Source organism: Natator depressus, chromosome 11 (assembly GCF_965152275.1).
Source record: "Natator depressus isolate rNatDep1 chromosome 11, rNatDep2.hap1, whole genome shotgun sequence".
Lineage (NCBI taxonomy): Eukaryota > Metazoa > Chordata > Testudines > Cheloniidae > Natator > Natator depressus.
Genome location: NC_134244.1, coordinates 65,363,486 through 65,389,823, shown reverse-complemented (window position 1 = coordinate 65,389,823; position 26,338 = coordinate 65,363,486). Strand labels below are relative to the sequence as shown.

Genomic DNA, 26,338 nt, shown 5'->3' with positions numbered 1-26,338 from the left:
TGTCACCAAGTTGGGAGGGGTTGCAAGCACTTTGGAGGATGGGTTTAAAATTCAAAATGCCCTTGACAAACCAGAGAATTGGTCTGAATTCAACGAGATGAAATTCAATAAAGACAGGTGCAAAGTACTTCACTGAAGATGGAAAAATCAAGTGCACTACAACAAAATGGGGAATAATTGTCCAGGTGGTAGTACTGCTGGAAAGGATCGGGGGGTTATAGTAGATCACAAATCGAATGAGTGTTGCCACTATGATGCAGCTGCAAAAAATGCAAGTATCGTTCTGGGGTGTATTAACAGGAGTGTTGTATGTAAGACAAAAGAGATAATTGTCCCACTCTGCTTGGCACTGGTGAGGCCCCAGCTGCTGTATTTTGTCAATTCTGGGCACTACGGTTTAGGAAAGATGTGGACCAATTGGAAAGAGTCCAGAGGAGAGCAACAAAAATGATAAAAGTTTTAGAAAACCTGACGCATCAGGAAAAGTTTAAAAAAAATCTGGGCCTGTTTAGTCTTGAGGGAAAAAATAGACTGAAGGGAGACCTGATGATCTTCTTAAAATATGTTCTGGACTGTTATGAAGAGGATGGTGATTGATCTCCATGGCCAGTGAAAGTAGGAGAAGTAGTAATGGCTTCATCTGCAGCAAGGGAAATTAGGTTAGATATTAGGCAAAGCTTTCTAACTATAAGGGTAGTTAAGCTCAGGAACAGGCTTCCAAGGGTAGTCATGGAGTCCCCATCATTGGAAGCTTTTAAAAACAAGTTGGACAAACACCTATCAGGGATGGTCTACGGTTACTTGGTCTTGACACAGAGCATGGGGCTGGACTTGATGACCTCTCAAGGTCCCTTCCAGCCCTACATTTCCATGATTCTACTCAGAGCCTGTCTTCAAAGAACCACTTGTTTGGTCAGTCTACACAGAGCAATTTTTGGCTGTATTACCCGCAAGAGATGGGGAGAGACAGAAATTTCTGCACACTGTACATCTCTGCACTAATATAGCTTAGGCTAAAACTTAAGACTCCACCCAACACCTTGATTCCTTAATCATTGAAGCAGACATACAAAAGAAGTGTCACTTTAATTTCATACAGTTTCTAAAACATTTCATATGTAACCCAGCATGGTCTGCATAAGATCCAAATTCTAGATGACCTATTCATTTTGAACATGTGCCCACTGTACTTCCGTAGCGAGACAGAGCACATGAAAGTGGTCAGTGTAGCTTTTCACTATTTCTCTCCAGGGTTACTTTTTTAGTTCAACCTCTCTCTCTTTTTCTCTCTGACCCTCCCATCCAGCCAGGAGTATTAGTTATTTAATGAACGGTTCAAAATTATGAGGGAAGAAATCCTAAGGTAAAGAAGCAGTGTCTTTTCAGTGTATTTTAAATATGAACTGCTGCTAATCCAGTTTCTCTTCTTTAGGGTGTAAAGTAATTTGTTAATTGCAGAAGGAATGGTTTATGAAACTAAGGTGCAGAGTGTTGTCAAGGCAAAATCCTTGTCTCCTATTTGTGTGTAGGACACCTGTGTTAAATGATGATGACAAACTTATTGATGGTAAGAAAAATCTTCCAGCATCAATGGAGAAGCTTGTTTTACTGCTTTCTAGAAGGTATTAATATTAGTAATTAGTATACCCACAGCTATAAATGGTCTGTATCTTCCTCCAAGACATTAGTATGTAAGGGGAGGCGTTTTTGGCTAGTGAAAGTGCATCCTTTTCTAAAAAGTAAAAATTGTAACAAATCGTAGGTTTAATTAAGAGAGTAAACACAAAGCTGAGTTGTGTGCTTAAGTGGGAAATTCAAAAGGAACCCCCTAAAGTGATTTAAAAATAGAAGCATCTTAATTTGTTTTAGCCTGGAGACATTTTCAGTGCCCTATTTACTCTTGTCTGGCAAGAATCATTTCATACACTCCGAAAGGATAATTATCCCTGTAGGTGAATCTAATTCACCAAAGGAGAAAGAACTGAATTTTTCATAAAAGGAGGGGTTCTTTTAAAGCATCATAAGAAATTCTTCTGTAAATTTGTGTGCCTCTAGTCTCTTCCTGCCTTCTGATATATTCGTCTGTGTGTGGGTGTTTTCCTCATATATGATTTCTCCATGACCCCTAAAGAAACCTTAGCCATATATAGTGCTATATGGTAGCTTTACTTTACAATGCGGGATGCTAGTCTAGCATGCCATTTCTGCCCTTTGGAAGGATGTGAGTTCAAATCTCTGCTGTGCCAGCTGAGAGTCAGTTGCAGATGAAAAGCTGCCAGAGCTTCAGATTGCTGTCTGCCGTGCCAAAGAGGTGAAGGACGAGTGGACTCCCGAATGAAATGTGGTTGTCAAAATACTGTATGTTACACAGGGTTTGGAGCAGTGTTAGAGAGAACTCAGCCAACTGGATTGTAACATCAAACACAGCACATACTGTACCTGAGACAAATGCATCCCTCTTTTAAGCCAGCTACTGATTATTACTTCAGATGTAGAAAATTGACATCCTGCACTGAGCTTAATGAAACTCCCCCTGGCCTATATTGTCTCCTATGTGAGTTACTTACATGTAAAGAGTAGGAAACTTTTGAGGGGTTTAAATTCGTGATGTTTCCTTCTAATATTTTTGTCGGTGGTGTGTGCTTTGTGTCAGCCTGGAGTAGGTAGCTACATTTTGACTACCCAAACCAATGGATCCACGTGATCCACACATCTCTCACGAAACCACCAAGGCCCTGTGACCCCCCTCCCCACACACTCTGACTACTGTGCACCTCTCCAGCTACTAGCTGGCAGCCAGTGGCATCCTCCTCTGTGTTCATGTTGTGGCTGAGGACGGTGCCTGTGATAATTGAGACAGCATCAGCATTATGTGATGTGGATGTGAGGAAGAGGGATGAGCCTGAGGAGAGTGACTATTACTAAACTTCTCACCTCTGGCCATCTCCTTCTCCTTCCCCAACTACAGAGCCTAATCCCCAGCAAGAGGCCTCTACAGGGGGAGAAGTGCTGAGAATAAGGATGCCTAGAAGTTACTTTTCCCCTCTTCTGCACTGCTCCCTTCCGGAATGTGCTTTGATCTCTGTATCCAATGATCATTTGGACCTTAGAAAATGCAAGCATTGCTTGAACTGTCTGCAGAATTTCTCCTCAACTCACCCTGTTGATTTAAAAAAAACCCAACTTTTTGCTGCTTTAGTCAATCACTAACTCCACCGGGAAGCAGCAGTTGGGCTGAGAATGAAAACCAAACGCAAACATTTAAAACTGACGCACAAGGAGAAGTAATGGGCATTGCAAGATGGTGCCTGTGTGCGTGATCTATCGAACTGCAGGATGGCAATTGAGTTGGAAGGAAACTGTGACAGACGGACGATGTGCAGAGTGAGCCGCAGTCACTAACTAGAAAATATTATTCACACCAGGAAAAATGACTCCTAGAAGGAGAGGAACCGTAACACCACTGAGGCTTTAAATTGACTTGGGGCATTTTAGTATGGCTGAAATTTGGAATACGGAGAGAGGTCTGCTGAAACAATATGTACTTCAGAAATGCCTTTGCTTTGAATTGCCTTGTGTCACACCATGGGACAGCATAGGACCTCGTCATGCGGTGCTTCTCTCGCCCGGCATGTGAAAAGCTTTGCTAATGGAGAGCTAAGGTTGCAGGCCCTGCGCTACTTGTGCCTTTGCAGAACACCAAGATCAGACTCTGCCACACTTCCTGGAGGCAACCTATCACGCCTCTGCAATGATTCCCAAGGCAGGGAGTTTGAGCTGGAGGAGCGATGTTCCAAGGCAGTACCTGCACAGGGGAATTCTCCCTTGGCCCTTTGAAGGTTTTTTTACAGGCACTATGTGCAGGCGGATCATGGGGCAGAATCGCTCTCTAGGCATTTGAGTCTCAAAACACAAATATTGCAAAACAGAGAAATGTGGAGGGAAAGTCTCTTTACTTATCGCTTACAAGGGGAATGAAAAAAAACTCGGACACACAAAAAAAGAAATGCAGCTTGAAAGTGACATTCCTCACCCCCTTAACTCTGCCCCCTTTGATGGCGGGAGATTATAGTGCCTTACATCTCCTTCAACCTTTCATCCAATGTGACCTCTGTCAATCAGCAGCTCCAGTACTCCTTAGATTAATGGTCATGTGCAGAGCATGCTGAGCATCCATTGGAGAGCATGGGTAGAAGTCCTCATGTGGAGTTGTGGAATTCACAAAGAAAATGGCTGCTCTCGATCGAAGCAGGTGAGATACCAATTTATGGCTCCCAGGAGACTCTCTCTCTCCCATCAGGGCTAGAAAGCCGTGTGTCTTGGGCCTACAGAAAATGGTTCCCTTCTAGGGACCCGTGTTTGACTCGGAGGGAGGGGCCCAGCTTTGCCCATTTCAACATCTTCTGACCAGTCCCAAAGCTGCAGCAGCTCAGCTGCCTTCTGGAAAGATAGTAAATGGCCTTTTTAAAGTGCATTTTTGATTCAAAGTATTGTGGGTATGGATTAACAGTAGCTTGGTGCATATGGTCCTTCCAGCATCAGTATTCTAGAACTACCTTGAATAGAATACCAACTGGGTGCATACTGATGAAGCTGAGGGAATAAATGAATAAAATATATAAACAATTGAACTTCTGAAAGCTGGAAAGTCTGTAAAGTTGTTCTGTGCCTGAGGAATCCCCTGGCAAACATGCAGTTTTGGGGGTTTTTTTTAGTTTTTACACTTCGGGATCACTTCTTATTATATTATCTTGTCTGCAATTAGAAATCTTGTGAAGCTAAGAACTGCTAAATTAATTGAATTTTTAGTGTCGGGAGTTTGCCCGGAGGCACTCAACTAGCTGGCCTTCATAAGATTTGACTTTCCAAGAGTTTTCTTCTCTTCCCCACCTCAGTCCTTTGTAAAAAAAAACATCTTTTCCATCTGCTAATTAACCCTGTAGCCAACAAGCAAATATTTTGTAAGCTTTGAAGACCGCGACTAACAGGCTATACAAGTACTGCTGGCTTAAGTTGACTTCATAGGCCATTTTGAATAGAACTTTTGAAGCCCAAGAGGAAGAAAGTCTATTAAACCAAGTGAGGAAAAAATAACCCAGAGCATGTTATTTACCTATTTTTGTCATCTAAATGGTCCTGTCCTGTTACCCACTGGTAACCAATTTTGGGGCCTTGCAGTTTCTCACTGGGACAGAAATTGACAACATATACCCAGGATATTTTCGAGCATAATGTACTTATTTACCAAATGCGTTCCAAGTTCCATTTACCTTAAAAAGAGAGGGCAAAAAAAGCTACAGTCATTTCAACTTGCAGAGACACTGGCTAACATGACTGAGTTCAGCCCTGCGGACGTGCAAGCAGCTGCTTTTGTCTAAACCCTCTCCTTGCTTTCATCACATTGCCTCTTCCTGGGTCCTGCTTCTCATCTGTCCATTCACTGCAGAAACTCTCAGCCTTTATCTCCTTACAAAGTGGGGACTAGTCCTGGTGGTTCTAGGCATTAACTCTTTCTAACTTTGTCTCACTTCCCTTCACTTCTTGACTCCTTTTCCTATTTCCATGGGGTCAGAGGTGCCCATGAATCTTCATCATTCTTTCTGGTCCACGGCACACATTCAGATGTCTTGGAGTTCCAATCCTTTTCTCTTCACAGAGTTTTTCCATAGTACTCTAGGTCTTTCATGTCCTTTCTTGCTCTCCTCTTCTTCCCATAATTTCTTGGCTGGTCATTCATCCTCCATTCTTATCTCACATCCAGCCCACCTCAAACATGCGCTTTCCAGCCTACTTCATCTTCCCCCAATGTCTTTCAAGCCCACTCTTTCTAGCATTGTCTACTCTATACTGTAAAAATATTCTAGAAGAATGTCTGGAATGGATGTAGTTTAATCAGTGCTGAATCCAGCTTAACCAGAAGTATGGACAAGGGCACTGTTTCTCTACAGATGAATCTGTTTGGAATAGATTTAATTGCACAGTGGTGGTAATATTACAAGATACAGCTCCTAGTCCGGGAATAAAGTGTGTTCTGCAACTAAATATGGGGAGGAAAGCACTCAGTGGCACAAGCAAAGTTGCACTGGTATTGGTCAGAAACAAGTTAGAATGGGAGACTGTCCAAAATGTGGCAGGCAGTGTTTTTAAAAAAAAAAACGTCGGCAGTATTGTTTGCTAGACAAGACATTGATCTTACAGCAATTTTATGCCAGTGTTTATTCTGCTTCAGTACTAAGTTATAAAAGAGGCAAAAAATTGGGCATAATTGAAGTAATTTTGAACAGAAGGAAATGGGTTAGCTGAAAATACTGTTGTAACAGAATGCTAACAAGTTTCTAGGATTAGTGAGTACCATCTACATTTGCACAAGAATCATCACCCAGCACTATAGTACATGCACCAAGGCAAATTCTACTGACAGTCCTACCAGGATTGAAAGCTGAATTACAATTCATACAAAAACTAGAAACAGAAAAACCAATGCATAGTAGCAGTTATTAAAGAAAAAAAAGCGAAAGAGACTTTTAGCTATAAACAAAGTGTCATTAGAGGAGGTTTTGGAACAAATTGATAAACTGAACAGTAATAAGTCACCAGGACCAGATGGTATTCACCCAAGAGTTCTGAAGAAACTCAAATGTGAAATTGCAGGACTACTAACTGTTGTCTGTAACCTATCATTTAAATCAGCTTCTTTACCTACTGACTGGAAGATAGCTAATGTGACACCAATTTTTAAAAAGTGCTCCAGGGGAGACCCATGCAATTACAGACTGGTAAGTCTGACTTCAGTACTGGGCAAATTGGTTGAAACTATATTAAAGAACAGAATTATCAGACACCTAGATGAACATAATTTGTTGGGGGAATAGTCAACATGTTTTTTGTAAAGGGAAATCATGCCTCACAAATCTACTAGAATTATTTGAGGGGTCAATAAGCATGTGGACAAGGAGGATCCAGTGGATATAGTGTATTTAGATTTTCAGAAAGCCTTTGACAGGGTCCCCCATTAAAGGCTTTTAAGCAAAGTAAGCAGTCATGGGATAAGATGGAAGGTTCTCTCATGGACTGGTAACTGGTTAAAAGATAGGAAACAAAGGATAGGAATAAATGGCCAGTTTTCAGAATGTAGAGAGGTAAATAGTGGTGTCCCCCAGGGATCTGTACTGGGCCCAGTCCTATTTAACATATTCATAAATGATCTAGAAAAAGGGGTAAATGGTGAGGTGGCAAAATTAACAAGATAGTTAAGTCCCAGACAGACTGCGAAGAGCTACAAAAGGATCTCTCAAAACTGGGTGACTGGACAACAAAATGGCAGATGAAATTCAATGTTGATAAATGCAAAGTAATTCACATTGGAAAACATAATCCCAGCTATACATAGAAAATGATGGGGTCTAAATTGGCTGTTACCACTCAAGAACGAGATCTTGGAGTCATTGTGGCTAGTTCTCTGAAAACATCCACTCAATGTGCAGCGGCAGTCAAAAAAATGAACAGAATGTTGGGCATCATTAAGAAAGCAATAGATAATAGGACAGAAAATATCATATTGCCTCTATATAAATCCATGGTACGCCCACATCTTGCATACTCCATGCAGATGTGGTCACCCCATCACAAAAAGATATATTGGAATTAGAAAAGGTTCAGAAAAGGGCAACAAAAATTATTGGGAGTATGAAATGGCTGCCGTATGAGGAGATATTAATAAGACTGGGACTTTTCAGCTTGGAAAAGAGATGACTAAAGGGGGATATGATAGAGATCTATAAAATCGTGACTGGCATGGAGAAAGTAAATAAGGAAGTTTTATTTACTCTATCTCATAACACAAGAACTAGGGGCCACCAAATGAAATTAATAGGCAGCAGGTTTAAAACAAACAAAAGGAAGTATTTTTTCACACAACGCACAGTCAGCCTGCGGATTTCCATGCTAGAGGATGTTGTGAAGGCCAAGACTATAACAGGGTTCAAAAAAGAACTAAATAATTTCAAGGAGGATAGATCCATCAATGGCTATTAGCCAGGATGGACAGGGATGGTGTGCCTAGCCTCTGTTTGCCAGAAGCTGGGAATGGGCGACAGGGGATGGATCACTTGATGATTCCCTGTTCTGTTCATTCCCTCTGGGGCACCTGGGATTGGCCACTGTCAGAACACAGGATACTGGGCAAAATGGACCTTTGGTCTGACCCAGTATGGCCGTTCTTATGTTCTTATGAACAATACTGACTACTATGCTTACATCCACATTATTCAGTTTCCAATCACGCTTTTTATCGATCTCTATGGCCCCCATCATGGTAAGATCAACTCCTATTGGATGAAAAAGCAGCTATTTCATAATATTCAATTTGCCAGAGAGCAGAGGGAGGTTTTGTAGCCTGTCAGATAGTTTCAATACAGGACATTTTCAAGTGAAAGGCACAAGCCCATCAAGCCTTAAAAAGTCTTCACTGGAAATCCTGTTCTAATAGTTGATGTTGTCTCTCAGGCATGGCTAACAACATATAAAGGAAATGTGATATATTATTTAAAGGGAATGTATGTAAGAAATTTCAAATTCAGTGCACATGGACTCCACTTTGGAGTCCAGCCAGTAGCTTATTAGGTCATTCATTTACTAAAATTGACATTAAACTTGATCCATCCCAAATACAAGCCAGTAGGCAAATGCCTATACTGAAACACATCTGGAATCAATGGTAGCACTGCTGCAGGATTATCCCAGGCTATAGCTACATTATGACAGTTTGTAAAGAAAGAGGTTCCATGGAGCTGGGACAATCAAGTTGTATAGCTTTTCAGAGAATGAAGGGTATTGTCATTAGATCCAGTTCTTAGGGGGGTTTTATTTGATAAGGACAAGGAGTTTCTCCATGTTGTTGCCTTGTTGGATGGACATGGGACAGTTCTGCTCCAAGATAAAAGGCCATTGGCCTTTGTGTCAAGTGCATTAACCAAGACTCATATGAGAACTGCTTACCATAGAATTTGTCATTGATTGTAAAGACATAAAGTCCCAATAATATCAGATTGCTAGCTTCTAGATAGCGTACTGGGAAAGCCACTGCATTCAGATGCCACCTCCCTATCCCAGCAGCCCCTTTTCCCCCCCAAAAAAAATATCTGTAGAGGATGCTGCTGATACTAGAGTCGTTTGACTTTCAAGTGGAAAAATTCTCCAGGAAAGGAAGTAGCCGTGGCAAACTGTCCTGCTACATTTACTCTCAAGACACCGCACATAAAGAGCCAATGCTAGAAGAGCAGGGAAGTCTCACAGGTACGTATCTCTGCAGTCGGGTGAGATAAATTGAGAGCTGCTACTGGCAGACATGAACCGTTGAAGGGTTTGATCAAAATATTACATAGCAAATGGCTTGACAAGGGAAAGCATTTGAGGCAAAGTTGTGGCCAGACTGGCAGCATAACAATGCGTTAGCCTAGAGAATAAAAATACTGCAAGAGGGCAGGAGTACCACAAGAATTCTGAGAAAACTATTGGAGAGTCCTCCTGGGTTTGGTCCGTGTGGATGAGGAACTCACAGTCTGAAGTTTGGTTTGCAATGAACTAACCCAACTGGTTTGCTTAGAAGTTCACTTTGGCTCCCAGGCCTCCTCTCTGTTAGACATCTCAGCGAGGCCTGGTTGCTACCCTTCCTGTCCTGCAATTGGATGCTTACTCCGTGGCCTTGACCCTCTTCTGCAAACTCTGTTGACTGTTGTCAAGTAGGGGTTCAGTCTGTCCACTCACGGAAGGGTCTCTGGAGGACAAGGATGGGATGGGTCCCTAACAGGGCAGTGGGAGACAGAAAATACTGACAAGTCCTGCTGTCGTAAGCTGTGACTACCTAGTGAGTGGTAACATACCCTAGTCTATGAAGGTGCACCATGTGGTTGGGATTACAAGGCTTCTCTCCAGTGCACCCATGCAAAGAGCTACGGGGCACTCCTTGTCCCTAGTTAGTAACACAGCTGGGAGCAGTGGGCGTGGAACTGTTTCTAAGTGCCTTTTGCCATGTTTGTGGCTTTGGTCTGCTACTTGCTCCTTGAAGGACCTGTCTAGAGGATGCTTGTAGAGTCTTCAGGTGTGATAGCAGCTATCTGATGCCCCCTGCAATCACAGGGGAGCAGTGTCAGAATTCCCTCCACTGGCCACCCATGCTTAATGATGTAAGCCACACACTGAATTAATATTCTACATCCTCTGGAGAGAAGCTGTAATCACAGAACCAACAGCAGACAAGCTATGGAAGAAATTGGGCCTGGATCCAACGTAAGAGGACAAAAAGGATTATCTTCTTGCCGCTTACTTCAGCATCTATCTGGAGCTGATCTGTCTGACAGACCAGAAAGCTCTTGCTGCAGTAATGCTGTATCACTCTGCTTTGAGTCTGACCTGGCATGTGCAAGCCATTGGTCATGGGCTGCAGTTCAAGAGTGAAGAATGTTAAATGTCCCATGGAGTGGGAAGCAGAATGTGTAACGACAAATGCTGTGTATCTTTTATTGAACGGTGTTCTAGGACACTTGGCACCAGGAGCCCCGAACACGTGAAAGGAGACTGCCAGGGGCAGACTGGATTAGCTACTTTGGACAGTGGGCTCATAGAAATACTGGGTAGTGCCCGGCAGGATTATCACCTGAGAACTTTTTTCAGAGTAGCACCCGTGTTAGTCTGTATCCGCAAAAAGAACGAGGAGTACTTGTGGCACCTTAGAGACTAACAAATTTATTTGAGCATAAGCTTTCGTGAGCTGTTAATAGACAGGAGCAACTACTCCCAATTCTGGGAGGTCTGACTGTGACACACCCTATGGTCCCTCTGTCAAGCCAGCTCACAGACCTGCTGGCTTCCAGTGGGGATTTTGGGAGGAGGGATGATTCCACTGCAGTTCCTTCCCTTAGTCAATCAGCAGTGCTCTTTGGGCAGGCAAGCTTCATTTCCTCTTCCCCTCTCCCTGCTGTCCTACCGGTGCTCAGCCAAAAGGGAGTAGCTGAATGAGAGCAGAGAAGGGGATTAGGGAAGCGACACACTTGAAATTCAACAGATTTATCAGCTGTGAGATGTTCAGAGGGCCACAGCTGTATTTTTTGTTACTGAAATCCTTTTCAGCAATTTGCTGAAGCAATTTGCTATTGCTCGCGAGTCTCTAAGATGAGCACAGTCATACAATTGTGTGTTAGAAGAGGAATTATTAGGAAGGAACAAACTGCTGTGTTGTCGTTTGGGTGAGATATTTACCGGTGACTGTGAGCACCTGCCCCTGCTCTATGGTCACAGTTCACACATGATGCAGTGTCCCAAATTGCCCCCTTCCAGCAAAGAAAAGAAAAATAAGATGAGCTTAAGTTCCTTCCTCTTGACTTCTCAGCCCACACCCTAGGTCCACTCCCTCTCTCATCTTTCTTATATACAGGTGAAATAACAAGCTGTTTGCATCTGCGAGACAATAGAATCCACCTAATTATTCCCTAGAACAAGCTTCTTACTTTAGTGCAAACACACCCAGCCGATGATCCTGCCCTTACATGAAATCTTTAAACAGGTGTTATAAACAAACCAACCATTTGTCTCTGACTGTTGGAGCAGTACTGCCCTTCTTATTCAGATACGCATGTCTCTTATTGGCATCAGCCTTTAAAGTGGTACCATCCACAGACACTTGGTTAAACTTTATCGGAGACTCATTATCACTTGAATAATTTGATTTCATTTTTTTAAAAACAGAAGCCAAAAGATTTTGAGACCAAAGGGGCAGCGATTCTTTCATTCCTGAAGCAGCAGGGGGTGGAAGTCTGTATATCCCCGGCATGGGACTCTGAACAGTGACACAGATGCAGATTCTGTGTGATGAATACTTTATCACTTATTTTACAACATGTCACACACATGAAAATAAGACATATTTCTTTCCTTTGCTTTTTCTATATTCGATTCTATTTGTTATTGAAATTGCACAATAAAAATGGAAAATGCCTTTATGAAAGCAGGAAGATAAGTTGTTAAAGATAAACATTTCCATTGTGCTTATGACTATTACGATTAATCCTTCTTATGGTGGTGTATACGTGTATGCCATTCTAAGAAACCTCGTTAAAAGAATGTTAAGATTGTAAAATGAAGCACTCAGAAGTTTGAAAATGCCAGTATTGAGGTTGCCAGTGCAACCTTAATTCAGGTCCCCAGGTATCTACATTATAATGCAATCTGTAATTACATGATCACATAACTTTTCTCCTGCAGTACCCATGCCTTGTGAAAGGGGGGAATGTGGAGTTGAGTTGAACTTGTAGAGTTGGTCCATCAGTTACCAGATCAAAGCAGATTACGTGGAGTGGGAAGACACAGTCAGAATGGAAGGCAAAAGATTTTAGCGGCTGAGTTTTGGTCCACCTGGAGATCAGAGAGATGAGAGTGAGGTGAACCAGGCAGCAGTGGGTTGTTGTCAATATTAATGATGATGATGATAATTAATACTTGACACTTTTGGAGCACTTTCCATTCAAGAACTCCAAGGTACCTTGCTTTAATGAATTTGGCTTCAGTAACACACCTGTGAGCTAGTTAAGTTCTTAGTCTTCTCATTTATCATAGGGAAACTGAGTGATTGAGTGACCCGCCTAACATGAAAATGATCCCAACTCACTTGGATACCAGTGAAGAAAGGCAGCAATGCAGACCGGTTTTCTTTTAGATTTTGATGGAAAGTGTGAGAGCAGCACCATGGAAAGTGGGAGTGTGCAGCAGGCTAGCAAAAGGGAGGAGGAGATTAAAGAAACAGTCACCTCCAAATTCAGTTCTCACACTTCCTTTAAGAAGGTATCCACTGATTTACTGTAAGTCACAATAATGCAAGTTCAGCAACAGCAACGAAACCCCCAGATGAGATAAACTATAACAAGAGAGACTATGCGAGGATTTTACTTTTAATCATGCTCTTAAGCCCTGTTGCTCAGAACAAGATGATAATAGGTAGGGTCTTTTTGGCTTTATTTGCTTAATTTAGCTGCTTCTGTTGTCTCCAGTTATTTGCGCTAACTCTCCATTGCCATGACCCTTCTACAGTCATTTACACTAGTGCAAATTCAGGGCGATAGTGCTTTAGACTCACTGTGCACTGGTGCAAATAATGTGTTTGGTTTGTTTACATTTTGTATTGTGCTGGATGAAAGACTTGCCTTTAAAAAGGAAAGTTCAGCCTGCATAGCAATTAAAACCTGATTTCCCTCTGCACTGTAACCATACAAAACTGAAACCAAAACCAGGTGGGGCAAGTATGTGCTATGCATTTAATATTAGTTTGACTTTGTGTACTTGGGGCCAGAATTTTCAAAAGATCCCAGCACCCACCCAGATTTTCAAAAGAGCACAGTTCCCTGTTAAACTCCACGTTGAATGCTGAATGATTTTCAAAATCTGGCCGTAGGTGCTACAATGGGAGCGGATGATTGCTTTGCACTTTGAAAATTTGGCCCCATGCATGATAGGCATGTATCACTGAACACAATAGAACAGAAATAAAGAATATTTTGCCATTACCACCAAGCTTTGAACTAGCTTCCAGCTAATGACCCAGATAATCTTTACTTGAAATTGTATAATTGAGATGGAAGACTGTCCGGGGTTTCTCGTTGATACGCAGCATCCGCATCCGTGAGCTTTTGACTATGGTTATTGAGCCGAAATACAGAAGGTTAAATCTCTCATTTTCATTATCAAACTGCCCCCATTTCCCCAATACAAATGTGACATATCAATTTTACACAGTCCAACTCTTCTTAAATCATCTGTACAAAAACTTCAGATCTTGATTGATGATGGATGAGCTATTTTCTCCTAAACCACCCAGTTCTCATTACCCTTTAAAGACATAGCTTATTAATAATGGACCTGAAGTGTGTTCCCAGTGGGCCATCAGCAATCCACTGTGCTAGTAGCTCAAAAGATTTGGTTTAAGGACCAGGCATGAAATTTCCAGGCCAAAGCCATTCTGGAGGTGATGTATTCAGCTTCCTGGATGAAATATGACAAGGTTGTAAGAGTAATACAGTATATGACAACAGATTGGTGGGTGATAATGGGGAGATGTGGCAATGTCAGCATCCAGAGAAGTATCAACAACGGTAATGGATGCTGACCTTGAAAATTAAGGACAGACAGCCTCAGTCTGGAATATCTAATTTGTATGTGTAGGATACATCTTGCATGATATACTGTGAAACAGAGCTTTTGTTTGGTTTCCAGAGAAAAGTCTTAGGAGGTATAAGATGGGCTCCAGTTTTGTTTCTGAAATTCAGATTTGCAACCTCTCTTCTGACTGGTTACAGTGGATGTTTGATGACATCCTTGCGCCCGGCTGAATACTTATTGTTCTCCACCCTCCTTAAAAATAAAATGCTAACAAAAACATGGTATCTTTCTCTCTCTCTCTTTCCCTGCCCTCTGGTTCGATAAATCCCAAGGTAGAACTTTAATTTTTAATCTGGAGTAGTAATATCACTTTCAGATCCAATGGAGAAAATATTTAGGGACAGATTCGGCTCTCAGACAGGCGCACACAGCGTCCATTTGAAATAGGAGTGAAAGCTGTCAGAGTTGCTCAGAGTTAAGGATACCTTATGGGATCAGAAAATACCTCGCTGCCTTAATCTGCACAGGAAATTGGGAGAAGTAGAACATCAGTGATTGTGCTGTAGACAGGCCATTTATGACTGTTCAGGAGAAGAGCCTTTCTTGTGTTGCTGGAACAGATGGATAAGAAGAGAGGTCCTTGCCCCAGAGAACTTGCAGTCTAAACAACGTGCAAAGATGGGGGAAAGGACGCAACAGAAGCCTTTTCCTTCACCTACTGTTCTGTTTTATTTTTTTTGTTAGAGTGATAATATGTGCTTTTTTATAAGAGCTTTTTCCTTCATACTTCTGCCTTATTCTACAATGAAGTCACAATCCTGATTGCTAACATCACAACTGCCATTCCATGGTAAAGGCTAAAGCTGGTCAAACTATTCATTACAAATAATATTTGATGGATTTACCCACTTTCGGTAATTAGCAAACCAGTTATAAACTGATCCTGATGTTCTAATCTGCTCATTTTTCAGAAATATTCTCTGCATGAGACATTTTTGCAGATGGATGGATGGATGGATGGATTGATGGATTTTTGCATGGATTGTCTGTGAACTGTTTGCTTTAGCTATGAGTTACTAATGTTCTGTGATAGGTTACCTAAGTCACATGGTAAGAGTTCTGCTCCATTACTGGCTGATTGAAACTTTTTAAGGAGCAGATATTACGGGTTGCTCATTTCTGGTCTGACATTCTGGGTGAATAATCATTCCTAAAATATTAGAGATTTATAAATATGTATTTTTCTTCAAACGACTGGCAGCTCTCCAAATAATGAGGACAGTGTCCCTATGACTCATAACAAACTGGACTTGGTGCTTTATTTTAAGAAAATATGGGAGTGACAGGATTTTCCTTTTTTTTTTTTTTAACCAGTCAAGTAGCTCTAGTAATGATGATAAAATTTTTGCATTCACTTCAGAATCAAGTGGCAAGAGTAGGTGGGGCTATTCTCTGTTCTCAGAACCTGTTGCAGCCTTTATGCTGGAGTGGAAGATGGTGTTCTTTTTAGAACCAAATCTCAGGGCAGATTTTCAAATGTAGTCAACAGGACTTGTGCTTCAGAATCCTTTATCCCACTTTGTAAATCTCCCCAGTGGAAACTTTGAAGCTGACTTTTACCCAGTATATTGGGTATTTCAGGCAGCAGCAGACCGAGCGTAGAGTGCTCTACCTGCTATATTAGGCAGAAATGCAATGATTAAACACTAATAACTTTCCAAATTTGCAAAAAAGATTTTAAAAGCAAAGAGGACAAAAGCTAAAAATGATTATATTTAAGTAAATGATATTTAAAATACATTCCCATTGTGAACATCTCTTTCCAGTGCTTCTTGTACGGAGATTAGCTCCTATCTGCACAGTTAAAGAGCATAAAATGCACTAAGGGAGCTGTCATTCCATTTCCTACTCTTATCTCCCAGAAGGAGTTCACTGAAAAGGAACTTCAGGTGTTTCATATGGAGGCAGAAAAAAAATCCATCATTATTTTATTTTATTTTTTGGTCTACCTTTCTCTGCCAACTTGTTTTTATAATCTGGGATCTCTGCCTTTTTCCTTTTGTTTATTGTTTAACATTATCTCTTGCTTTCAGTGCAGTAAATTAAAATTAGATGTTGACTTTATGATGATGAGTTCATTATACTGTAACTCTATTGCATATTGATCACATTTGTGCTTCATTTGCTTAACACATATCAGGGTTTATTAGGTCTTTTCAAGTATTGTTCTTGGTAAAAGAGCAGCAGGAAGCAAATCGCATTGGGGCCAGATGCTGAGCCAATGTAAATCAAACGTAGTTCTACAGACGTCAATGGAGTTGGGCTGATTTGCACCAGCTGAGGACCTGGCCCAAGAGGAGAAAGAAGAGACAAACTGATAAGGAGGAATGAGTGTGGATTCAACAGAAAGGAAGGAGGAGAGCAAAAGTATTTGAAAGAAAAAACTAACCTTGGAACTTGCATTAGCTTTCTTATATTTAAAGGCCAGATTCTGAGATCCTTTGTCCAGTTTACTAGTGCCTTCCTTCATGAGTGACCTTGTTAACTTCAGTGAGATAATTCTTGGACAGAGAGACTAGTCATTGGGAAATAAGGGTATCAGAATTTGGCTCTAAGAAAGGCCAGAGCAGACAAGGAGTGGGTGAGGTTCTGTGGCTTGCAATGAGCAGAAGGTCAAACCAGCTGATCACAATGGTCCCTTCTGACCTTAAAGTCTACCAGTCTATGAATGCAATGCTTATTATTGAAATTAAGGGTTGCTAATAGAAGTCAGAGAACTTGTTACGTTTACCTTGAGTTAACATTAGTGACAACTTGTGATTTATTGTAGTTGCAGGAAAGGGACCTGATTCTTAACCCCTTTTTCACAATGAATAGCTTCTTACTCCACACGTAGCCCCATTGAAACTAGTGAAACTGTCCGAGAATAGAGGGCTATTGAGTGTATCAGAATGTACAGAAGTTTCCTATCAAGCAAACTGAGACCATTTTTAATAAGCATTGTCAAGTGAATGCATGTATAAATAAATTATGCCTTTGGCGGATAGTCAGATATATCAATTGATAGCAACACTATTTAAAACCGATTTGTAAATTATTAGCAGAAGATGAAGGTGGCTCTTCAATTCTTCAATGTATGTCAGACAATATTTTTTGGATCAGGATTTGGGACAGATTTGCTAATCCCGTGTCAATGGGATAAAAAGGAGAAATGGTCGCTAATCATGTTTTCAAAAGTCCTGCTAAATCCTGCCTTTCTCTTGGGACAGAATTGCTAGCAGCTGCTGTGTGGGATATGTCAGAGATCATAAGAATATCATACAGACAGATCAGTAGTCTACCTCTAATCTGGATTCCTTTCAGTGCAAAATAGTTATTATTGTCTCCATTTTAAGCCCCTTTTCAGTGGAAAAGACAAGCTCTTAAACCAAAGATTTCCTAGAAATAAATGTCAATACCGGTAACTGATTAATGTGGAGGAAGGACGAGTTTGCATGTGATCCCTTATTTCATGTTATTTTATGGAGACTATCTCCTTTACATGGTATGTAAATCCTAATATTCGTAGTGAAAAATGCAGGGTCTTATTTCCTTAGTGTTTGTAGATGTTAATATTCCCCTGAGAAGTTTTTAAAGATTTGCTCTGGATCTGTAGACTACAAATAACCTTAATCATCCCCAAAGTAGTCAAGAGTTACTTTTAATGTCCCCTTAAGAAGGATGCCACTCCTAGCAGCAAGAGCACCCCGGAATGTCATTCTAAGATGCCATTAGTAAGTAACCTTCACATTTTCTTTGCTGGGACTTGATCTGTGACACGGAGTGGCTCCTGGGGTTTTAGCTGCACCGCTCTCATTAACTTTAATGAGAGTCACATGGCTAAAAGTTTGTCCAGTGCTTTGAAACACTGAAAAACAAGAAGGGAAACAGTGGAACCGACAGGATTTCTGGAAGGTGAAAAGAAATTGTTTTGAAAAGAAATCCTGCTACTGCTGCTTCTAGCTCGAGGAGAATAGCCTGCTCGACTGAGATTTGAGGAATCAGATCTTTAAGGAGATAGAGAAATAAGGAATGCTTAAACAAAAAGTAAGCATTGCCACAGAAATTATGTAATGACTAGATACTAATAACATCACAAATTAGCAAAAAATGTTTTAGAAACAAAGAGGACAAACGGTAACAAAGATTATATTTCAGGAAGTTATGGTTAAAGTACATTTCCATTGTGAGTATCACTTTCTAAGACGTCTTGTACATGGATTAGCTCCTATCTGCACAGTTAGAATGACAGCTCCCTCTGTGCATTTTATCCTATCTCCTATTTTAATTTCCTAGAAAGAGTTCAGGGAACAGGAACTTCAGGTGTTTCATAGAGGGGGCGGGGGAAGTCTGTAGGGTTCCTGTCTGCCTTCCTCTGCCTACTTGTCTGTTTTTATCTTGCTTGCATTGCTGTAAATTACAGGTCTTATGTTCAAGGAAACATTACAGCTGTCAGGCCCCTAAAGTGAGACCCTCACTCCCACTCTGGCCCCTTTAGGCCAGGAGAAAGGACTGGACCAGTGTACAGGGGACTGTAAACTGGGGAAGGATTTCTGAGGACAGCTGCATGTTGCCCAAGGATTAAGGTGACCATAAGTCCTGTTTTGGCCGGGACAGTCCCCCTTTTTAAGCCCTGTCCCGGACGTCCACACATTTTTGGCAAAAATGGGCATTTGTCCCAGTTGCAAGTTGCTCTGATCAGTTGGCAAGAGCAAGTGGAACAAACCCCAGTTTAATCAAAAAAGTGGATTGCAACCTCCTAGGGGGTTGCAGAGGAGCCTTTCGGGAGGCTAATGGTGACACGAGGTGCTGAGTGGCGGGTCTTGGGCAGTCAGCCCAGGGCTCAGGCGGTCAGCCCCAGTCCCGGGCAGCCAGCCCAGGGCAGTGCGGGGCTTGGGCAGTCAGCCCCAGTCCCTAGTAGCGTGGGGCTTGGGCAAGCAGCAATGCCAGGTGGCTCAGGCCAGCCCTGTGTGGGGTAAGGGTGGGGCTCAGGATGCCAGATTGCTCAGACCAGCCCTGCACTGTGTCCAGATATTGCTTTGGTAAATATGGTCACCCTACCAAGGACCCCATCGAAACCCCTGGCATACATGGTGTCCTCAGTAACAGAAAGTGCATTTGAGAGCAGGGGTGGAGCACATACATGTCACTGCAGAAATTCTGGCCTGGGCTGCCATCCACAGAAGCTGCGGTCATTAAGACAGCTTCTCAGGGTTGTCTGTTACTTCAAGGACAACTTTACCCCCTGGAGCAGCCCATTCAGGATGGTGCAAAGAGGTTTAAAAGCCATCTGAGCCCTTCCTTGCCTTATGCTGCAAGTTCCGTGTTTTCTAGAGTTTTCCAAGGTGGATCTTTTGTGTATTTTGGATAAAAGCAGATGGGTTTCATCTTACTGACTTGTTCTGAAAAAGAACAAAGCAGGAGGGGCAGAATCTTTTACGGAACCAGATTCAATTACAAAACTCAATTTTGGGAGCTGATAAGTCACCTTTTCTGATGCCAACTCTTCTAGAATAGGAGACTTTCTTCAAGGGAATGCAAAATATTTTTGGGGATATAATCAATGGTGTTTACTGAGCTTTTTTTCATGGAAAATTTTGACAAAAGTGTAAAGAAAAGTTTTTATCTAAATTCTCCAAGGAAAATTTCATTTTTTTCACCAGAAATTCAAAAACCAAAATATTTTGTCTGGAAACTGAAATATTTTGATTTGATTTGCAAATGCTGCCACAGTGCCTTATGGAAGTTGTAGTCCGGGTGCCTCATGATTCCATTCTACTCTATACACTGGGCTCCCTAGTGAGACTACAGTTCTCACTATGCACCATGGTCTCCCTAATGGTAGTCCCTGGTCATGGTGCATCATAGGAGAGGCAGTCCTGTTGGGGAGCACAGCCCATAGAGATGAATGGGGAGAACTGCACCTTCCAAATCAAAATGTTTCTGGGTTTGGGTGTTTTGGTTTTTTGATGAAAAATTGAAGCCAACATTTTCACACCAAAAAAATCCTTTTGTCAAAACCCCCAATTTTTCATCATAAAACAGTTTAGATAGGAAAAAAATAATTAGTTGCTGATAATTAGAAATTAAATATATGGTTGAGAAGACATGGGCTTGAAAAGAGAGAGGCTATTTCTGTTACCCCCAGGATAACATGTGGCCCAATCGTAATACTCTGTTTATTTCCACTCCCCTGCATACACCCGCTATGCTAAGGGCTGCAAGGGTGGTGGTGGTGGTATCAGTCAGGAGAATTCTCAGTTGCCTGATGAAGAACAGAGGAGCTGCATCTGGGGTCCAGAACCCGGTCCATAAGGCCAAAGTGTGGTACACAAACACACAGCTTTTCTCCGCAACTGTATTTCAGGTGCATGTGAGAGTGTGGCCTTTATTATAGAAGACTCTAGAGTATTTAACCTGAGAGTTGGCAAGTCCTGCACAGAACCATCTCTTATCAGTAGAGAATAGAATGAAGATAACCTTTCAGATAGGCTGCATGGGAGTGTAATTCTAGAAAGTGCTTTTCCATGGTCATGACACATGCCCCAAATTCTACCAGTCCTAAATAAGAGAATTCCTTTCTTCCCACTGCCAGTAAGACCATTTAGTTCATATGTTTTTAATTACATTTACAGCATGGGATTGTGCGTGTCTGATTCAGACTAGAAGAGTGTATCATTTCATTATTTTATCTCAACAAAATCTTGGACATTTACACACACACACACACACACACACACACAAATAAATGAGGGGTACATTCCTAAGTAGACTAGAACAGCAGGTGTTGTTCCCACAAACTCATCTGGAGACTGTCAAATCCCTTTGTATGACTGGTGTGAAGAGTTTGCACTGTTATCTGTGGCTATCTTCATCAGGACTCTTTTGTGTGTAAATAGATGGTTTCAGTTTTCAAATTCTGCTAGCTGCTTGCCCTTCGATTTTCAGAGAGTTACAAGGGATTTTAGCCATAATACTCACATTTAAAATCAATGTTCCTTCCCCACCCCTAGAAGCAATATATTTAATCAGCTGTACATCTCAATGCTGAAGGATTTGTCGTCTTCTTCTTTGATACAGAAATACTGAATGGAGGGGTATACGTTGGCCAGAACAAGTTTCTTTGCTACGCCGACACCATTCATTGGCAGGATATCGTGCGTAACCCACGGGCTTCCAACTTCACTTTGGTTCCAACAAATGGCAGCTCCGGATGTAAGTATTGGTTTTATTTCCAGCCTTGTAATGAGTACATCATGACATAATATAAATACAGTCCCAGGTATTCCATGGATCCTGCTTTAGAAGACTGTTAGCAAATTCTCCTTCCTTACTGTCCGTGCTTTAAAAATTCATTGACTCCTTTGGAAAAGTGTTTTGTCTAGAGGTGTTTTTTTTTTACGTGTGTATTTTCTGTATTTTTTTTCTTTCCTATTTATTACTAGAGTGCTGGTGTGAAGACAGGATATGTATTGTCAGGATTTCTTTGCTCCTGCTGCTTGTTCTCTGCCTTAAGTCACAATCCCCTGTTTGTGACATCATAATTAGTTGCTGTAGTAATTCTGGTACAAACACAGGGTTATTATTAGTTTAGATGAGAAATGAACTGTTTTCCTGTATAATCCTAGCAATACAAAGGACACACAGGAAAAAAAAAAGATACAGAGTAACCAAGTGTTTTTAAACAGAATGTTTCCCTCTTTCCCAGACCTTGAGCATACGTAGAATTGTATTAACCAGTTGACATATTCCTCCAGCACTAAGGAATCATTAATCAATAATATTTTGGGAAAAAAGAGTCATATTTCTCAGTACCACTATTATTCCCCCTTGCGATGCTATAGTAATAATATGAAACCTAATGTGGAAAGGTGGTAGTGGAACAGTAGTGCTAGGGTGCAAATGGTACGTAATGGGGTAAATTACATCCATAATAGAGTATGATTATGTAACCCAATGCCCCTGGGTGGGCTATTATCTGCAGGGGTTGAACCTGGCACCACTGGATGTAAATCTACGAGACCTTGGAGAGCCCTGCGACAAGCCCCGGTATCAGGGTTTGCTGAAGGTTTCAGGAGGCAGGGCTGGAGCCCATATATTTCTGTAGAGATACTGGGCAATGGGGACAGGCTGTTGTGTCTTAGGCAGTCTCCAAGGGCTATCGAAGTTATACTGATGGCCCTGCTAGCCTCTGCAGCCGCTCCAAATTGGATGGGAGCAGAGGAGGCTTAAAGGGAAAAGTGTAGAACAAAACTGCACCCTGGGTAGGAGCCACAGGATTTGCGCCCATATTAATAAAGAAGAATCCATTTTGAACACATGTACTTGTTCTTCACACCGTACTAGCTTTCGCGCTAACAGTGAGCTGGCCTTTCCCCGTCTGTCTTCTCTCCCAACCGGAAAAAAGAGAACACAGCCGCTTGACAGACAGGGGTCCCATCTCCTAGTCGGCTGTGAGCATTCATTTCCTCCAGGGGCCCGTCAGATTTCATGGTTCCTGCATCCTCCAGCTCAGGAGCTGATCAACAGCTTCTGCCTCCCACCAGGTACCTTTATGTGTCTCTCTGATTTATACAGCTACAGTTGTGGCTCTTAAAAAGTTCATTCTATTTTGTTGGAGAATTCCCCACTGATTTTCCCCATTTTAAGTATAAGGAATCAAATCAGTGTAACCTTTTGAAATAGAAAGAACCTCTTCAGAGTGACCCGTTGCAACAAGCAGCAGACTTAATTGCAAATTTTCTCTTGTTTTGATTTTGTTTTCTTTTTTGTTTTTTGTTTTTGCATTGATCCTGAAAAATCAACAAAAACCAATGCAATGAATGAGACATTTAAGGATGGATTTTTCAGTACTCCCACTGAAGTTTCTGAGAGTTTTACCACTGACTTCAGTGGAAGCAGAGCTAAGCCAATGCCAAGCTCTTATGGAAACCTCATCCTAAATTAATGTAGCAATCATTATTACCAACCTCAGGACAAAAAAAAAAAAAAAAGAAAGAAAATATACAGGCCTACTGCTTTTTGTCTTTAACTTCTGTGTGCTTTACTTTTGAAATTTTAACACAGGAAAGGGCCAACACGTGACCATAGGATGCATGTATATTAGTTACAAATGTAATCTAACCAGTGTTGTTTTATTAATGAAATGCATGAGCAACATTATATCACAGCTTCATAAATACCTCCACGTGGGAACAAATTTTAATATATTTTTCTCCATTTCTGGCTCACATAGAGTTAGTTGTACTTTTCAAAAATATAAAAATCCACGTACAATAAATACAGATTCTATCCAAATTAAACACAGGAGTAATATAAATATTTGATGTACCTGGGAAAGCTAAACTACCTTTATCTACACATTGTGCATAGATAGGAAACTAAACCCCACTCTATTAAAAAAAAAAATAGCTAAAATGGGATGACAAAATGTACTGAGGCTTTGGGAGACGTCAGAGAAAATGACAGCTTCTTAAAACTTGTTGAAATATTATTCAGGTTCCACATGCGGGCGTCACCCTTTCAAAATAGCTGCAATTAAGTAGTTGTATACAAAAAAGCCTTCAAATCAAATCACTCAAAGAAACGGGAGAACCTTATTACCACCTGTCAAGAGTTAGGGGAAAGTGAATATGTTACTTTGGTGCTTTGCAAAAGAGTTAATGCAAGTTGTTTGTGCTGATACTGAAAGGACTTGGTAAAACGATTTGAACATTGAATTATAACCCTCAGAGTGGAAGTCTGTACAGAAGTGCAAAAGATGAGGCATATGCCCCACACTTTTGATTTAGAGGTCACCCGTATCCACTGGTAACATGGACCCAGCCAGACCAGCCTGACTTGGGTTATCCCAATCAAATGTATGCTGAGTATTTCAGAAGGACTTAGATCCTTTTTTAACATAAATTCTGTGGGTGTAGTGTGATGATCTGTTTATGGATACAAGATGAGTGTACAGTTTTATGTGAATTTGTCTGAAATTTCAGGTGCCTCTGAATCTTAGAAACTACATCGAGCTTCATTAAGTGCATATAGGAAGTTATTAAATAAAGTTAATTAGTTGCTGTGGAAACATGTTAAGTAGAAGAGATGACCAGATAGAATTCTACGAGAGCACCTGGGGAGGAAGGGGGTGTTCCCTTTACTAACCCGAACTATCTGTTACAGAGCAGGGAAATAGCACACGGGAGAGCCACCTCATTTACTCTTGCAAGATCGTACAGATATGACCTACAAAACCTCGTTGTCAATGGTGACATAGCAGAGGCTGTTAGATGCAATAGAGTCTGTGCAGACGTGTTACCTGTCTCGTTGCTATGAGATCATCAGCTATGGGGAGCAATATTGTCTATATAGTGTGCTGTGCTGACATCTAAAACTAGACTGGAGGAATTGAGGTCAACTTGCAGGAACATACTTTGACTAGTTACTCCTACATCACCTCAGTACTCTTCCTCAGAGGGGGCGTATTAGACACTGGGTGATAATTGGCAAGGCAGCTAGTGCCAAGTGTTTGGTCTGGTCTCTACATATTTAAGGGTTGCAAGCATCCTGTCTACCTGCAGTGAGGTGTTATCAAGCCTCCTCAATAATGAACGCAAAGCCTCCCCACCGCTTGTCACCAGCCACGGCTCCAGCTTGATACAAGGATCTCACAATGACAAGTTTTGGCCACCCCACCTACCGTCCCCAAGTCCCTGAATATACCTAAGTGGAACAGACTGAACTCAAGCAGAAAGGGTAATGCATTTATAACCTCCTGTCCTGACCTTGCACCCATGTGCACATGTAGAGATCACAGCCACCGTCCACATTCCACTGTTGACTTCCTTGTTCCAGACTCCCAGTGCTGCTCTCCACCCCAGGGAGTAGACCAGCTAACAAGCCCTGAAGCACAATAGTACCGCTACGGGGGATAATTTCACTTGGAGCCCTCCCCTGCTGTTCCAGGGCACCCGTGGGAGTAGGGTTAAGGCGAGAGAGCTGAATGAAATTAAAATGCCCTGAAGTGATACCACTACCATGCTGCGGAGTTTGTGTCACTGTAGCTGCTCCACGGCAGTTACTTCCATCAGTATTACGACAAAACTGAGTTTGGCCCATGGGCTCTAGGAATTACTCTCCTTTGCTTTCCTTCTCTGCAGCCTGGGCAATGACTCTCTTAGCTGTGTCCGTGCTAAGAAGCCAACTGCAAAGGCCAAAGCAGCTTAACCTCTCTGGTAGCAATAGTGCCAGTAAATTAACAAAAAGAAAAGGAGTCTCTAAGGTGCCACAAGTCCTCCTTTTCTTTTTGCGGATACAGCCTAACACGGCTGCTACTCTGAAACCAGTAAATTAACACTAAGCGCTGCTGCTACTTTATTTCCTAGGTGCATTCTCATCATATTTTCTCAACACATGCATGCAGAAAAAACTCTTCTGTGCAGCTTTTGAATTACATGGTTGGTGTTAGTACTGTTCTGAAGAAGAATACAACTAGTAGCTGCCAGCATACTGCTCACTATGCATCACTGAACTGTAATAAACTAATACTGCAACAGTGGACCAACCCTGCTTCACTGTTCTGGGTCTAAGGATGAGGATCCTTGTCCTGTGTTCTGATTTTTCCACTCAAATAATAGTATTTACCATTTTCGGTGATTTTTTTTTCTTCACAATACCTTTTTATCTGAAACTTTACAAAATTATTATTATTTCAGGCATATTCGTCAATGTTAGCTAACCCGAGGCCAATGTTTTTCTGGCCTGGCACATAAGGATGAGATTTTTCAAAATTGCCTAATTGACATAGATATTCTTTCTTTGGCAACTTCACTATATGTCCCTTTTCCTACTTGTTTGCGTTTTTTTTTCTTCTTCCCATCTATCTAAGACGCCTGTCAAAGTTTCTGCTGTGTTCTTCAAGTCTGACTTAAGAACCTCTGTTGGAATTTTAGCCGGGACTGGTGCCTTTCCACTTTTTTTTTTTAACCAATGTACAGCCCTCTCTCCTTCTACTCTGGTTATAGGTCCTAGTTCAATGTCCAGATCTTCTCTTTCCTTTAGCTGGGGGATTGGCCACTGGCTCGGCATTCAGTAGTTGATTAAAGTACTACCTACATATGTTCAATTGTTCTGATGTCTTCATTGTTAAGTAGCACTCGTTGTCTTGAAC

The 26,338-nt window shown here is 41.5% G+C and overlaps 1 protein-coding gene across 4 annotated transcripts in view; it reads left to right on the top strand.

The window, feature by feature from the left end:
* The window catches only part of ERBB4 (erb-b2 receptor tyrosine kinase 4), a 966,448-nt gene that overhangs the window by 657,280 nt on the left and 282,830 nt on the right, over positions 1 to 26,338 (top strand). For all 4 annotated transcript variants that reach the window (XM_074968100.1, XM_074968101.1, XM_074968099.1 and 1 more), the window contains exon 4: positions 21,265 to 21,399. In XM_074968100.1, coding sequence (XP_074824201.1) covers positions 21,265 to 21,399 — 135 coding nt within the window. The remainder of the gene's footprint in view (positions 1 to 21,264; positions 21,400 to 26,338) is intronic.